Genomic DNA, 13,526 nt, shown 5'->3' on the forward strand with positions numbered 1-13,526 from the left:
CATGCTTTTATTCTGGTATGATGCATTAATGGTACCATAAAATGAAAATGAAATTTAATCAATGCATAATTAAATATTAATAACAAGTTTCTATTTCAGTTGTTGTACATGTGACATTCATTCTTATCTACTTATGAATATACATTTTCAAAATTTTAAAATGTATATTAACAATAAAGTATTAAACATGTTCCTCCATTTCAGCCTCATCTATTCTAATTGACTTTGATTTTGGCAATCTCTTTGATTTGGAATGTTTTTTTTGTTACAATAGAGAAAAAAAAAAACAAAAACAAAAGGGGGCTACTCCCTAACAAATGCTACACCTCATGCATAAGCAAGGAGCACACTATACAAATCAATTTAATGTTTTGATGTAGTATTTTTGTATCAAACAATAGTAAGTATTTATATCGTCTCTTTATGGACTAGTGCGATATCATAGACCGTTCGACACCAAATATCATTTTAAGTTAAAAGATAATTTGTTGTTTGTTTTAGTAACAAAGTTGCGAATAATAAGGCGTGAAACTAGTTAGGATTAGAGTTCTTTAATCAAGCGTCACATGTAACCTAATGACCATATACATGGATTCTAATTTTTCTTTGATATTATCACGTATCCCTCGACAACACCATTCGTGTCCAAAAAATATTGTGAGTTCAATTGTATCATTCAATCGTCGATGTCTCAAACTATTGAATGATTCAAGAGTCGGTCTTATCATTTAATCGATGATTTCTCGAACTCTTAGTTGTAACTTCTACCCTAATTCTATGCATAAGTGCTTAATTAAAATAAGTGATTATTTTGAACTTAATCGACGAGTTAGTTCAAATATTGGACTGACATACACGTTACTATGTTAGTGTACCAATATATTCGCACTGCTAAATGAACTACATGTCAAAGTAAGTGAAGGTTCATGGGAGCAATGTCGTCATTAGCGTCACTTCAATAGAATAACGTAGTTCTGGCAGGGTTCAGGCGCGATTCTTTTGGCCTACAATCTGCCGTCAACAATAGTGGTTTTTGAGGGTTTCATGGCAAAATTTCTCAAATTATTTTTCTTAAAACCATGGTCTTTTTTTAAGGATATACATGTCAATTCGAACCCTTTTTACGTTCTAAATTGTATTGCTTTCTAGAATCTTTAATTATTAGGTATGACGGCCTCTATTTCTTTTTTATGTATTTTTCTATTTTTGATTATTAATATTTACTTTGTACTCTGTTTTTAATCTTTGCAAAAATGGCTATCATATGTTATTCGTTATTCTGTCAATGATAAATCTAACCAAAATTTTACGAGGGGAACAAATATATAGAAATAAAAAAACTATTTTTGCAAATTTTCTCTTTACATTTTTCAATGTATCAAAATATGTGTGTAGTTACTGCAGAGATTAAAAGTGTCAAAACAATCAAAATAAATTTAATTAATTTTGTCTTTCATATATCTACTACTACTTTTCACAAACAAACTATTTGGGTAACTAAAGTTGCATCGTGTAGCTAAATATAAAAATACACTAACTTATAAAAAAAAAAAAGTAAATAAACTAAAGAGAATTGAGTAGCCAAGGCCACCCAAACGTGACAATACCCTCCGCCCATGTATGTATACCCTATCACAATTTAAGGGCCGGTGTTATGTGATGTTATATGGGATTAAAAATATTTTAAGGGTCGGTTCCACCATCTCAATTTCATGTTATTTTGACTCTTTTCAATTTCTTACAATTTATTTTCTAAACGCATACATTAAAATACAAAAAAAGTATTAATGCGTGGGAATAGGCATTAAAATACATGTTAGTGGGACCAATTTAAGGACTCTTTTTAGTTTATTATCATTCGAGTCATTGATTCCTTATTCGGTATTTTCAAAAAAAGAGTATAAATAAATGATGTGTATATGTAAGACTCTTTAGTTTACTACCATTATGGATGTTTCAATGTTGTACTTTTGACCACCTATGATCATTTTCTTAAATCTCCAAATTCTAATGTAATTCCGCTATTGTTTTGTCTTGGCATGGTGATAATGAAACGCTTAAAAAAGGATGCTTTATAATAATTAGTTTTTGAATGGGATAAAGTGTCTAGTATTCCAAACCACAAGTTGAGGTTTAGAAAAAGATGTCTATCCTAATGATTTTTTAAATGACATAAATGGCCCGGGTATTCCAAACCACAAGTTGAGGCTGAAAAATGATGACTTGCAATGTTGATGAAAAATATTGATCAGACAATTATGTTATACAAGGGCAATAGTCAATGATTTGATCCAAGAACTTTATTAGATATTTTATTGAACGTCCAGATGCAAGTTCTACAACATTTTATTATACGTCCAAATGTAAATTCTACAACATGCACTCAAATGTGTATTCTATCAATTTCATACATGATATACAATTATGCAACATACTTGCATGTATTTACCCACAACTCTCAAGTTACCTAATATCAGAAAACAATCCAAATTATTACTTTGTTACATATCCATACCTTCAATTTTAAACAATTAACACAAACTTTGTTGTCATCATTAAATTATATTTGGGTCGGATATACGACCATGTTTTGTTGTTGAAATAATATTTGAGTTTCATTGATTTCACACACAATTTCGCTATCAATATAGCTCAGATAACCCTGAAATATTTTCCATTGTTTAAATACTTCACAAAATACATTGTATTTTTATTTTAACATTTTATTACAATAGTTAATTTTAATTAATTTTAGAAAACAATAAGAATTGCAAATAACAATAATTACCCGTGCTTGGCACAAGGGTATAACCGTAAACAAACAAAGAACAGTCTTTAATAAAAATTAACTAATATTACAAAAAAAAAAAACATTATGAAAATGTGAGGAAAAAAAAAACAGAAACAGTTGAAAAAGCATTGAAAGGAAAAGAGAAAGAGAAAGAGAGAAAAAAGTGGAGCATTGTTGAAGAGAGAGGCTTGTGATAAAAAAGACCACACCACAAATAGAACAACAACAATCTCTTTTAACCTTAATAATCTCACAATTTCATTTCATTTCTCAAACACAAACTTACTCTGTTCTTGTTCTGTTTTGTTTCCTTAAAGTTTCAGTTTTTATTCAATTCTTCATACATGTCTTGTTCTTCTTCATCTGGGTCTGAAGATGATGATGAAGGCTTTGATTCCTACCGGAAAGGTGGATATCACGCCGTCCGGGTCGGTGATCAGTTCGCCGGTGGAAGATATATAGCTCAGAGGAAATTGGGCTGGGGTCAGTTTTCCACCGTTTGGCTTGCTTTTGATACTACCAACGATGTATGTTCTCAATCCTAAAGATAAAGATTTGTTTTGAATACCCTTTTTGTGTTATTGCAATCTGTTTTGAATCTTGGTTTGTTTTGTATGCTTTAAATGCACCATGTGGTCGCAAAAAACCACTTTTTAGGTTATAACTTATTAACGTATGTATTTTGTCAATATTATAGATCAGATACATCAATTATACAGTAAACTAAAAAAAATTAATTTTTTTGTTTATAATAGTGATTGCACGATGTATTTTTTATGTAATTTTGAATGGATCGGATTGGTATGATTTGAATTTGATATATGTGATGTTGGAATGGTGAAATTGGTGAATGGTCACTAGAAATGTGAATGTGGATTTGGATTTCCTGCATTTGGAAAAAATCCTACATTTCATATCGTTTTGCATCTCGAGTTGTTGGATCTATGTTTTAATTCAGTACTTTGTACCGTATTTATCGATTTGAAAATGTGAGTTGTCTGATCTTGATTGGATGGTCTGAGATGTATAATGGTGGAGAATTTAGAATATGTGTGGAATTTGAATTTCTTGATTGCATAGATTTGTCTCTTTGCAGAAGACTTGAGGAGTAATAAATTTGTTTTTGCGCCTCTCTGTTATTATAGGTTGATGTTGATTGGGTAATCTCGTGTGTTATGCTCCTTTTTAATGGTAACACTTGGTGCGGTTTGTGTGTGCAATTGTGCATCTATAAATAGGTGTTAATTTTGTTGGACAGTTTATAGTGAGCTGCATATGGAAACACCATGGTTCTGAGTTTTGATTTTAATTTGGCATAGTTAAATGTTAACATTTAGTGGTCTTGTGTGGAATTTTTGTTTTCCTTTTAATTCTTGTCAAATATCTTTCTGATTTTATGTTTGTGATTATCAGACATATGTTGCTCTCAAAATCCAGAAAAGTGCAGCACAGTTTGTTCAGGCTGCTCTTCACGAGATAGATGTTCTTTCATCCATTGCTGATGGCGCCCCTTCAAATTCAAAATTTGTTGTCCAATTGATCGACCACTTTAAGCACACAGGTCCTAATGGCCAGCACCAATGCATGGTACTCGAGTTTCTTGGAGATAGCTTGCTACGTCTAGTCAGATACAACCGTTACAAAGGTCTTCCGATGAATAAAGTCAGGGAGATTTGTCAATGCATTTTGATTGGTTTGGATTACTTGCATAGGGAACATGGTATTATACACACAGACCTAAAACTTGAAAATGTTCTTTTGGTTTCTACTATCGATCCGGCGAAAGACCCTGTTAGATCGGGAGTCTCCCCGATTTTAGAGAGGCCCGAGGGAAACATAAACGGCGCGGTTACTAGTCTTATTGAGAAAAAGTTGAAAAGGAGAGCAAGGAGGGCGGTAGCTAAAATTTCTGGACAAAGAGGTTCTATGGGAGAAGCTCCAAATTCTGATAGAAATATTGATGGGATTGATGTTAGATGCAAAGTGGTTGATTTTGGAAATGCATGTTGGGCTGATAAGCCATTTGCGGAAGAAATTCAGACACGACAGTATAGAGCTCCTGAAGTTATACTGCAGGCTGGTTATTCCTTCTCCGTCGATATGTGGTCTTTTGCTTGTATTGCTTTCGAGCTTGCCACTGGGGATATGTTATTTACTCCCAAAGTCGGACAAGGTTTTAGCGAGGACGAGGTATGATTGTTAGTTTGTATGCTATTGCTATTTAAATGTTATTGAATAAACAATCATTTTGGTCCTTGAATGTGTTAGGACTTAGGTGCTAACGTTATAGTCCTCGAATTAGCCAAAATTACAAAAAACATCCTCCAATGTCTCGTTAGTTTGGTCCTCAAATATGTTTTTCATGAGATAGTTTGGTCATCGAATGTGTCATCTGTCTGTTAGTTTGGTCCATCGAATTACTAACAGAAGATATACACAAAGATGTTTTTGTAATTTCAATATGTTTAAGAACATTAGTGACACTACCTAACACATTTAACGTCCAAAATGAGTGTTCGGATATTGTAGGGTCATATGTTTATATGAAAGGAAAGCATCTGGAACAGTTGGAAACTGTCATCTAAGAATTCCTAACTATACATGATATAATAGATTTTATTAGATCACATTTCTGTCAACAAAAAAGCTGAGCTGTCAAATATGAACTTTAATATTTTTAACTATCATAGATGATTGCTAAAAAAAAAAAAAAAACTATCGCAGATGCATTTACAATAGTTGTTTGGTACTTTATTGAGGAATATGTGAATGATGTTAATGAGAAATCAATTCAACGAGGCACTCTTTTTTCAAAAAATTCAAGGAGGCACTCAATAATGGAATTCATTGAAGATACCTGTGTTACCGGCCATTTAATGTCAAGCTGACATATATCTATGAATTCTATCTAACACTAAAGTTCTTTTCATTTGACTTCAGAATATAGTTTTGAATCTTTGATTGGACTTTACATAATATAGTCTCAAAACCATTATATGTTTCTTCTTTTGCTTGTTTGTGATTCTTTGTGAACCACAAGGCTCTACACCTCAGATAGCATGTCAGGATAACCAATCTTTGCATTTTGTCGTTTGCAGGATCACCTTGCCCTGATGATGGAACTCCTTGGAAAGATGCCCCGGAAGGTAGTGTACTCTCACCATCTCCGCATGTTATTTTTATACAACTAAGTAGTGTTGCCAAATAGCGGCTACCGCGGCACTATTACGCTTAATGTAGCGGCAGTTGAACCAAATGTTATTGTTCCATGTTACACTATTTAATACGAAGTGTTCTCAAATAGTAGCTTTAGCAGCGCCATAGCTTTGCAGCGTAGCAAAATTTAACAAATTGATATTTTCTGCAATCCATGATTGACAACACCGAAACTAACTGTGGCAAATTTAATACTTGCATGTTGCAGGTTGCTACTGCAGGAATGAAATCCAAGGATTTCTTCGACAGACACGGGGATCTCAAAAGGATTCGGAGGCTAAAATTTTGGCCTCTTAACAAACTATTGATTGAAAGATACAAATTATCAGAGAGTGATGCTCATGAATTTTCAGAGTTTCTCTTACCTCTTCTTGATTTTGCACCCGAGAAGCGACCAACTGCGGAACAGTGCCTGCAACACCCTTGGCTCATGGAAAAGGACTCTGTTCCTGATGAAATGAGAAATGAATCTAGTGTGGAAAAAGTGGATGTTGGAATAAGCAACCTTAAAATCAAGGTGGGAAAGTGAAGGGGAGATAGAAATTTGAGAATCACTCTCTAAGTCCCCTCTTCAACATTATTGACTTTTGATTGTGGTTTTATTTCGTTGGTTTGGCTAAATTCAATAAGATTTACATTTTTTTATTGGATTAACTACTATGATATGTAAATTAGCAAAGAATTTTTGTTCATCCATAGATATATGACAGAAATTTGTGTGTATATGACATTCATCCAAGGCAAGTCTTTTTGTTTTCCTCCTCCATGAGGTCTCAAAGCTAAGAGAAATGAATATTTTTTAATGCTAATGTGAGTACTTCTGGTGGTTTATCCACCGATGCTTATTCCTATTAGATTTAATTTGAGAATTGTTAATTTGATCACTATATTTAATAACAATATTAAAAGAAGATAGAGTTTAATTGTCATGTAGATCATACCATTCTCATACATGCTAGGACTATTTAATGATAACAATTTAACTTTATCATCAACAAGACATGACATACATGAACACATTATCATCAGAAAATGGACATATTATGATTTTACAACAAACACATCATCATAAACACCTATCATCAAATGTCAACATCATCTCTAATTACGTCAAATAAAGTTTAATTATTTTTAATCAATAAACATTCATTAATTACTAAGATTTACCGGCTTCTGCTACCCAAAAAATCAACTTTCTACATCCTAAAAATCCCACATTATAAATGAATCCCACATAAAGTGGTGAGACCCACATGAGTTTCAATTTCCACCCAACATGGCAACATGAGTGAGTGTTGGAGAGGGTTATATAAAGAGAGTGTTCCTAGGTCCCCGTGAGCTTTGCTCAGTTGGTAGGGACAAATTCATTTTATACGCAGGGGCTGGGGTTCGAACCCCGGACACCCCACTTCTCCACATTTAAAATGTGTGAGCTCCAGCCACTAGGCTACCAGACCAAAAAAAAAAAAAAAAAAGAGTGTTTCTAGAATTTCAATAGAAATATGAAGAAAGAAAGAATTTAAGATAGATCTAACCAATAAAATAACTATTTTTGGGATCAAACTTGCAACATGAACTATAAGTCTACAATTCTCCATTTAACTACCAATTAAGCTAGACCAAAAATTAATCTAGTGCGGAAAAAGTGGATGTTGGAATAAGCAACCTTCCCTCTAAGTCCCCTCTTCAACATTATTGACTTTTGATTGTGGTTTTATTTTTTTGGTTTGGCCAAATTCAATAAGATTTACATTTTTTTATTGAATTAACTACTATGATATGTAAATGACATCCCATAATCATATTTATCTACACCCCCTAAAAATATATTTATTTACTTGGATTAATTAAATGAAGTTTATATAGTGAAGACATGTACCAAGTTAAGAATATATTTATTTAAATATGATATATAATTTATTTTTGGTTATTAAGCCTTTGGAAATTTTAGGGACTCCCATTTTTCCACTAGGTGTCTATACTCAAAGCATGGTTCGTTTCCACTAGTACCGCCTCTCCAAGATGATGTTGTGTGATTAACGTCTCTCCAAACGATCACCCCTTCTACATGAAGGTCAACTTGCCTGTGTCGTCATTTCCAAAATAATCCACTATAAGGCAACTACAAATTGCGCAGAGATCATTATTCCCTAACTCCGTACAATCCTTGTTGAAGTGATCGACCTTGTGACACTTGAAGAACTTGTACTTAGACTTGGCACCACCTTTTTCCTCTATTCCCTCTACTTCAACCTATTCCTCGTGATATATTCAAGTCTTCACCACTATCATAAAACTTTAAGTCCTTGGACTCGGTTAACTCCTTGATCGAAGTGCCGTTTGTACTTCTTCTAAGGAGGCAATGCCTTCTTTAGCATAAAATATGGTATCCTTGAAGTGATTAAAGGATTTAGGTAACACACACAGTCAGAGTAGAGCCTTGTCTTCATCGTCAATGTTTAACAAATTATCCAGGACTATGTTGAACTCCGTCAATTATTCGTGATAGTTTTAGACTCCATTATCCTAAATGAGCATGGTTGTTGTTTCATGATTTTTCTATGAGGCCAGGATTTGTTCATATACAATGAATCCAACTTTGACAACATCTTCGTCGTGATTGTCTCGTTCAAGACTTCTCTCAAACCTTTATCTCTGAGGCACAAGACATTGACACTTTTGGCTATGTCCACCATCACAGCCTTGTCTGCTTGTGACATGGAGGCCGACAACATAGCCTCACTCTTCAGTGCCTTTGTACACCTTTGTTGAAACAAGACGACTTGCATCTTTATCTTACATAACTAAAAACTGTTGTCTCCCATAAATTTGTCTGTTTCTCATTTGGTACCCATGATGCTCACTTAATGATTCATTATGATCACTCCACAATGAGAATCAAATGTTGTGAATTCAGATAAAAAAAAAAACTACCACCATACTATAATGTGGTGAGCAAAATAACATTAACTAAATTTAAAGTGAGCATAGACAATGAAAGTAATTTAAAATGAGAAGAATAAGAAAAGATACAACGATATATTTTTGGCCAGTTTAGTTCAAATTTACTTACGTCTGGGAGGAGAGTGATCTATCTAATTCACTATCAAAGAGTTTCCTACAAAGATATATAAGAGTTACAAGAAATTAGCTTTCAACAAGTAAACCCTGATTTCTACCATTTTCCCAAATCTCTTATTGTGGTCAAGATACTCAATGATTTATTCCCAAGGTGTATAAAAGTGTTTCCCAGCAACCCTAAAATTGCACTATAAGCTCCTAGATTTTAACCGTAATAGTTATCACTTTTGTAACACTGAAATTCCCATATTTTCCACACAAAAACTTATGCAGAATACACATTTATAGAAAATATTGTGACCATGCACCCCGTAAACATGATTACGTTTTTGTATTTTTTTTTCTTCATATTAGGATAAATACTTAATTAAAAACTAAAATGCCATTTATTTAATTTATTAAAGATAAGATTCATAAATCAGTTTTTATTTGTATTATCATTAGTATTTAATGAGATTCATAAATCAATTTTTATTTAATGAGATTCATAGAGTTCATTCTCTATGGTTATGTAAGTCGTCTTAGAGCTTACCAACTTTGTTAGTGGTGCTCATTCCCCTAGACTTTTAAGTCTTGTAATATATTGTTTCTTGGCGCTTTAGAAATTGGTAGTTGTGGGGCTTGGTGCATGTCTTTGCCTTTCTAAATTTTGCTTATAAAATTCATGGGTTCATTCATTATTCTTTTGAATTATTATCATTTATGTAATACTATTATATTGTTATTTTTAGGTTTTCCTGGTCTATCATGAAAGGTTATAAGATAATAAAAGGTTGATAAAAATTATTTGTTATATTGTCTATTGAATGATCAAATGGGACAAACACAACACATGAATGTACTTAAAAACAATACCATTGATTCCATCTCCATAAATTCTAAACTAATTCATTATAAACAAATTTATACAAAAACTTATCTTTTGACATCAAAGAGAGAAAAAAATATGAGTAAATTTCTCAAGTTTATTTATGTTATTATCATTTTGAGTTTCCTATTTTATGTTGAAAGAGGTGTAAGCTCCGGTATGTTCTTCTTCTCATCCTTTTCAAATTTGTTCTTTAACTTATACATACATTTTTGTTCTCTATCCTTAATAGTAACTAATTTTTGTTATATATTACAGCATCTCCTTTTTATTGCGTTGATGACGATTATTTTTGTTTTGGTTTGTGTCTTCCTCCTATGATAGATCATTGTACTCTTCGTGGTCAATGTATATGTATAACCATTTCAACTGAAGTTGAAAGTTAATTATATTTGTTTACCAAGTGTATGATTTTATTTACAAATCATAATAATGTCGCTCCTATGATTACTTTTACAAAAAATTATTAAATGTTACGTTAACATTATTTTTGGAACAATTAATTGTTTGTCTCTAATCTGTTGCTTAGACTTTCAAACACAAATCCATGAAAAGGTCACGTTCTATCCAACCTTGTCATAGATTATGGCATGAAGCTAATGATATGAGAATTATTTCTACATTTTACATTTTAATAATTTGTATTGGAGTGTTGTAGATGTTTATTGTTTTACAAGGACAAACATAGTTTGAATATAAGTGAAATGCTAAATATACAGAAAAAATTTCATACGTTCATTATTCTCATGACTTGTTATCTTGCAATACTATGATGTTGTTGATTTTGGATATTTGTTGTCTATCATGAAAGGTTATAAAAGAGATTAAAGGTAATGAAAAGTTGATAAAATATATTTATGTTAGATTTTTTATTGAGTGATATTAAGGGACAAACATGACAAATGAATGTATGTAAAAGACAAAATCATTTCTTGCATCTCGATTGGCTCTAAAAAAATCCATTATAAATAAATTGATATAAACATTTATCTTTTTAACATCAAAAGGAGAAAAAAAAATATGATTAAGTTTCTCAAATTTTTTTATGCTACGATCATCTTGATTTCCATATTTTTTGTTGTAAGGGATGAAAGCTCTGGTATGACCTTTCACTAATCCTTTTTTGCTTTATCTTATACGTACATTTTTATCCTCCATGTTTATACTGATAACATTTTGTTATACATTACAACATTACCTATGTATTGTGTTGAGGACAACGTTTGTTATAGTTTGTGTCTTCCTCCTTTTGTAGGAATTTGTACTGATTATCAATGTATTTGTTTGATACGGTGATGATTCTTATGTTATCTAACGATTCAATTAAATATATACATTATAATGTTGTCTCTCGTATGATTACTTAAATATATATACTAAATAAAATTGATTTAACCTTCTTGATAGAAACCTAGAAGATCCTCTTATTTTTTATAGACCATAAGACACACACAATAGCTACCAAAAGAGGATGTTGAAATTCTTAGGGCATGTTTGACTCCATTCTTAAAAACAGTTTTTTAGTTTTTTAAAATAAAAAATTTAAAAGCTTGTTTGGCAATCCAATTTTAGAAGAGTGTTTTTGGAAACTGTTTTTTATTTATTGGTTTTTAAAACTAAAAAAGCAAAACAGGTTAAAGGTGTTTTGCTTCTCAATTTTCCAGTTTTTGAAAAGCAAAAACACAGAGAAGCATCCAATTTTTATTAATGGCATTTCTGTAATACTCTCTCCGTTTCTTTATAATTGTCACTTTTAGGGAAAATTTTTGTTTTTATTTAACTGTCACTTTAAAAGTTCAATGCAACATTAAATGTTGTTTTACCAATATTACCCTTAGATGTTTATTGCGGAGAGAGAAACATATGAAATGAAACATTAAATTAATAAGGTCATTATAGTAAAAGTAAAAACAATTGTATTAAAATAATAACATATATTGATTATCTTGGTTTGTATAAAATGTCAAAAAGTAACCGTTAAAAAGGAACGGTGTAGTATTGTATAACCTGAAAACATAAGATGAAAAAGCTTATTTGCTCTATGAATGAAAAAACTGATTTATGTAATTTGTGTTCTAGCTCCCTCGTGCTATGTACAATGAGTCAACTACAAACCATTTTTGCTTTTTTTTTTTACGCAATTTTTTTTCCTTCTTCTATTTCTAGATTGAACTTTTTTATTTACATTTATTTCTAACTTGTACTTTTTTATTTACATTAAAAAAAATAACTTTCCATTCTTGGTTAAAAATTTAAACCGTCAAAGAGCGACTTAGTTGATAAATATTTGACTCATCCGTAAAATTGTGGGTTTAATTCCGCTGTTTATGTGAAGACCTCTTTGATGGATGATCTGTAAATATTTTTTTTGAGTCCTGAGGCCTATATTATCTCTAGCGAGCCTCTGTAGTTTAACTTATCTAAACTTTCTAATAAAAAATTATATTAATTAAGTAAAATATTCTTATAAATATCTATGATTTAATTTTCAATCACTACACACAAAAAATTGCATTTTTTAATCACTGTAACATTTTTCTTTAAAATTTCTATGGAACAAAAATGCTGACGAAATTGACAGAAAATGTTACAAGAAATAAAAAATACGATATTTTTTAAGGATTAAAAAGGAAATTCAGGATGTTTACAGCAACCATTTATTTAATTAACAAAAAAACTAATTAATATCTCATATTTTGAGAATATAATAACTCAATTACACGTCTAAAAAAACATAATTAAAGTTTGGTCCTTTATTTCTAGTCGTGGAATTCAATTGAGTGAGTTATTCAATTTAAGGAACTAAAATGAGATACAAAAACTGAAATATGTATTCAACAATATTTTATAGTTTTCAAAATATATTTTGAAAGATAATTTTAAAAAAAAAAAGATATTTTAAATGTAATAGTACCAAACAAATTTTATCATTCTCTCGTATTTAAAACTGTTTTCAAAATTAAGATTGTCAAACAACTTTTATTTTTCATTTTCTTCTTAAAAACAGTTTTTAAAATTGTTTTGTAAAATAGATTTTGAAAACTAAAGATCAAAACACATTCAAATAGGCCCTTAATCTTTTTCTTTTACTTTTTCAAAAATCAGATTATTGAACTAGAGGAAGTGAGAAGATCCGCATCATCACACAAAGCATCAATCCTTGTCCATTGAAAATATTTCCACCAGCTAATCTTAGTGAAAACACATTTCAAGAATAAATGCATGCAAGTCTTGGTTTGTCTAAAACACAAAACATAGGATAGGAGGAACTAAATCAAATGGATTTTTATTTATGTTCTCAACCATATGGAGAAACGATTATGGTAAAATCAAAATCTAGTTGCAAGAGTCGATGCCGGTAAAAGAAAAAAATCAAATCAAATGGATTTTAGGAAAGAAGAGTTCCGGTAATGGTAATGGAAATGCTCACCGTTGGGAATGTTTCCACAAGGAGGTGAACAAATGAAAGAGTGATTGAGTTTTATTTTATATAAAAGGTAAATTTGGTACTTTTATGTCAAATGTTGGGGTGAGGGTATATATGTAGGGGTACAAGGTATAACTTCCTCA

At 31.2% G+C, this 13,526-nt stretch overlaps 1 protein-coding gene and 1 long non-coding RNA gene across 2 annotated transcripts; both read left to right on the forward strand.

The window, feature by feature from the left end:
* Positions 1-2,895: 2,895 nt before the first annotated feature.
* Positions 2,896-6,816, forward strand: LOC11445329 (SRSF protein kinase 1). Its single transcript, XM_003629060.4, has 4 exons — positions 2,896-3,318; positions 4,205-4,981; positions 5,890-5,937; positions 6,216-6,816. The coding sequence occupies exons 1-4, from the start codon at positions 3,136-3,138 to the stop codon at positions 6,534-6,536; spliced, it is 1,329 nt and encodes a 442-aa protein (XP_003629108.2). The 5' UTR covers positions 2,896-3,135; the 3' UTR covers positions 6,537-6,816.
* Positions 6,817-9,958: 3,142 nt separating this feature from the next.
* On the forward strand, positions 9,959-13,517 carry LOC11425271 (uncharacterized). The gene is made up of 3 exons (XR_003008173.2): positions 9,959-10,113; positions 10,215-11,055; positions 13,062-13,517. It is a non-coding gene; the product is annotated as an uncharacterized lncRNA (long non-coding RNA).
* Positions 13,518-13,526: the final 9 nt, after the last annotated feature.

This window comes from Medicago truncatula, chromosome 8, assembly GCF_003473485.1.
Source record: "Medicago truncatula cultivar Jemalong A17 chromosome 8, MtrunA17r5.0-ANR, whole genome shotgun sequence".
In the NCBI taxonomy this organism is placed as follows: Eukaryota; Viridiplantae; Streptophyta; class Magnoliopsida; order Fabales; family Fabaceae; genus Medicago; species Medicago truncatula.

Bases quoted from the DNA above. Each gene is read 5' to 3' on its own strand.
- LOC11445329 (XM_003629060.4), top strand. From the start codon at position 3,136: ATGTCTTGTTCTTCTTCATCTGGGTCTGAAGATGATGATGAAGGCTTT. The intron at 3,319-4,204 runs GTATGTTCTCAA...TGTGATTATCAG, and splicing joins CTTTTGATACTACCAACGAT to ACATATGTTGCTCTCAAAAT. The intron at 4,982-5,889 runs GTATGATTGTTA...TGTCGTTTGCAG, and splicing joins AAGGTTTTAGCGAGGACGAG to GATCACCTTGCCCTGATGAT.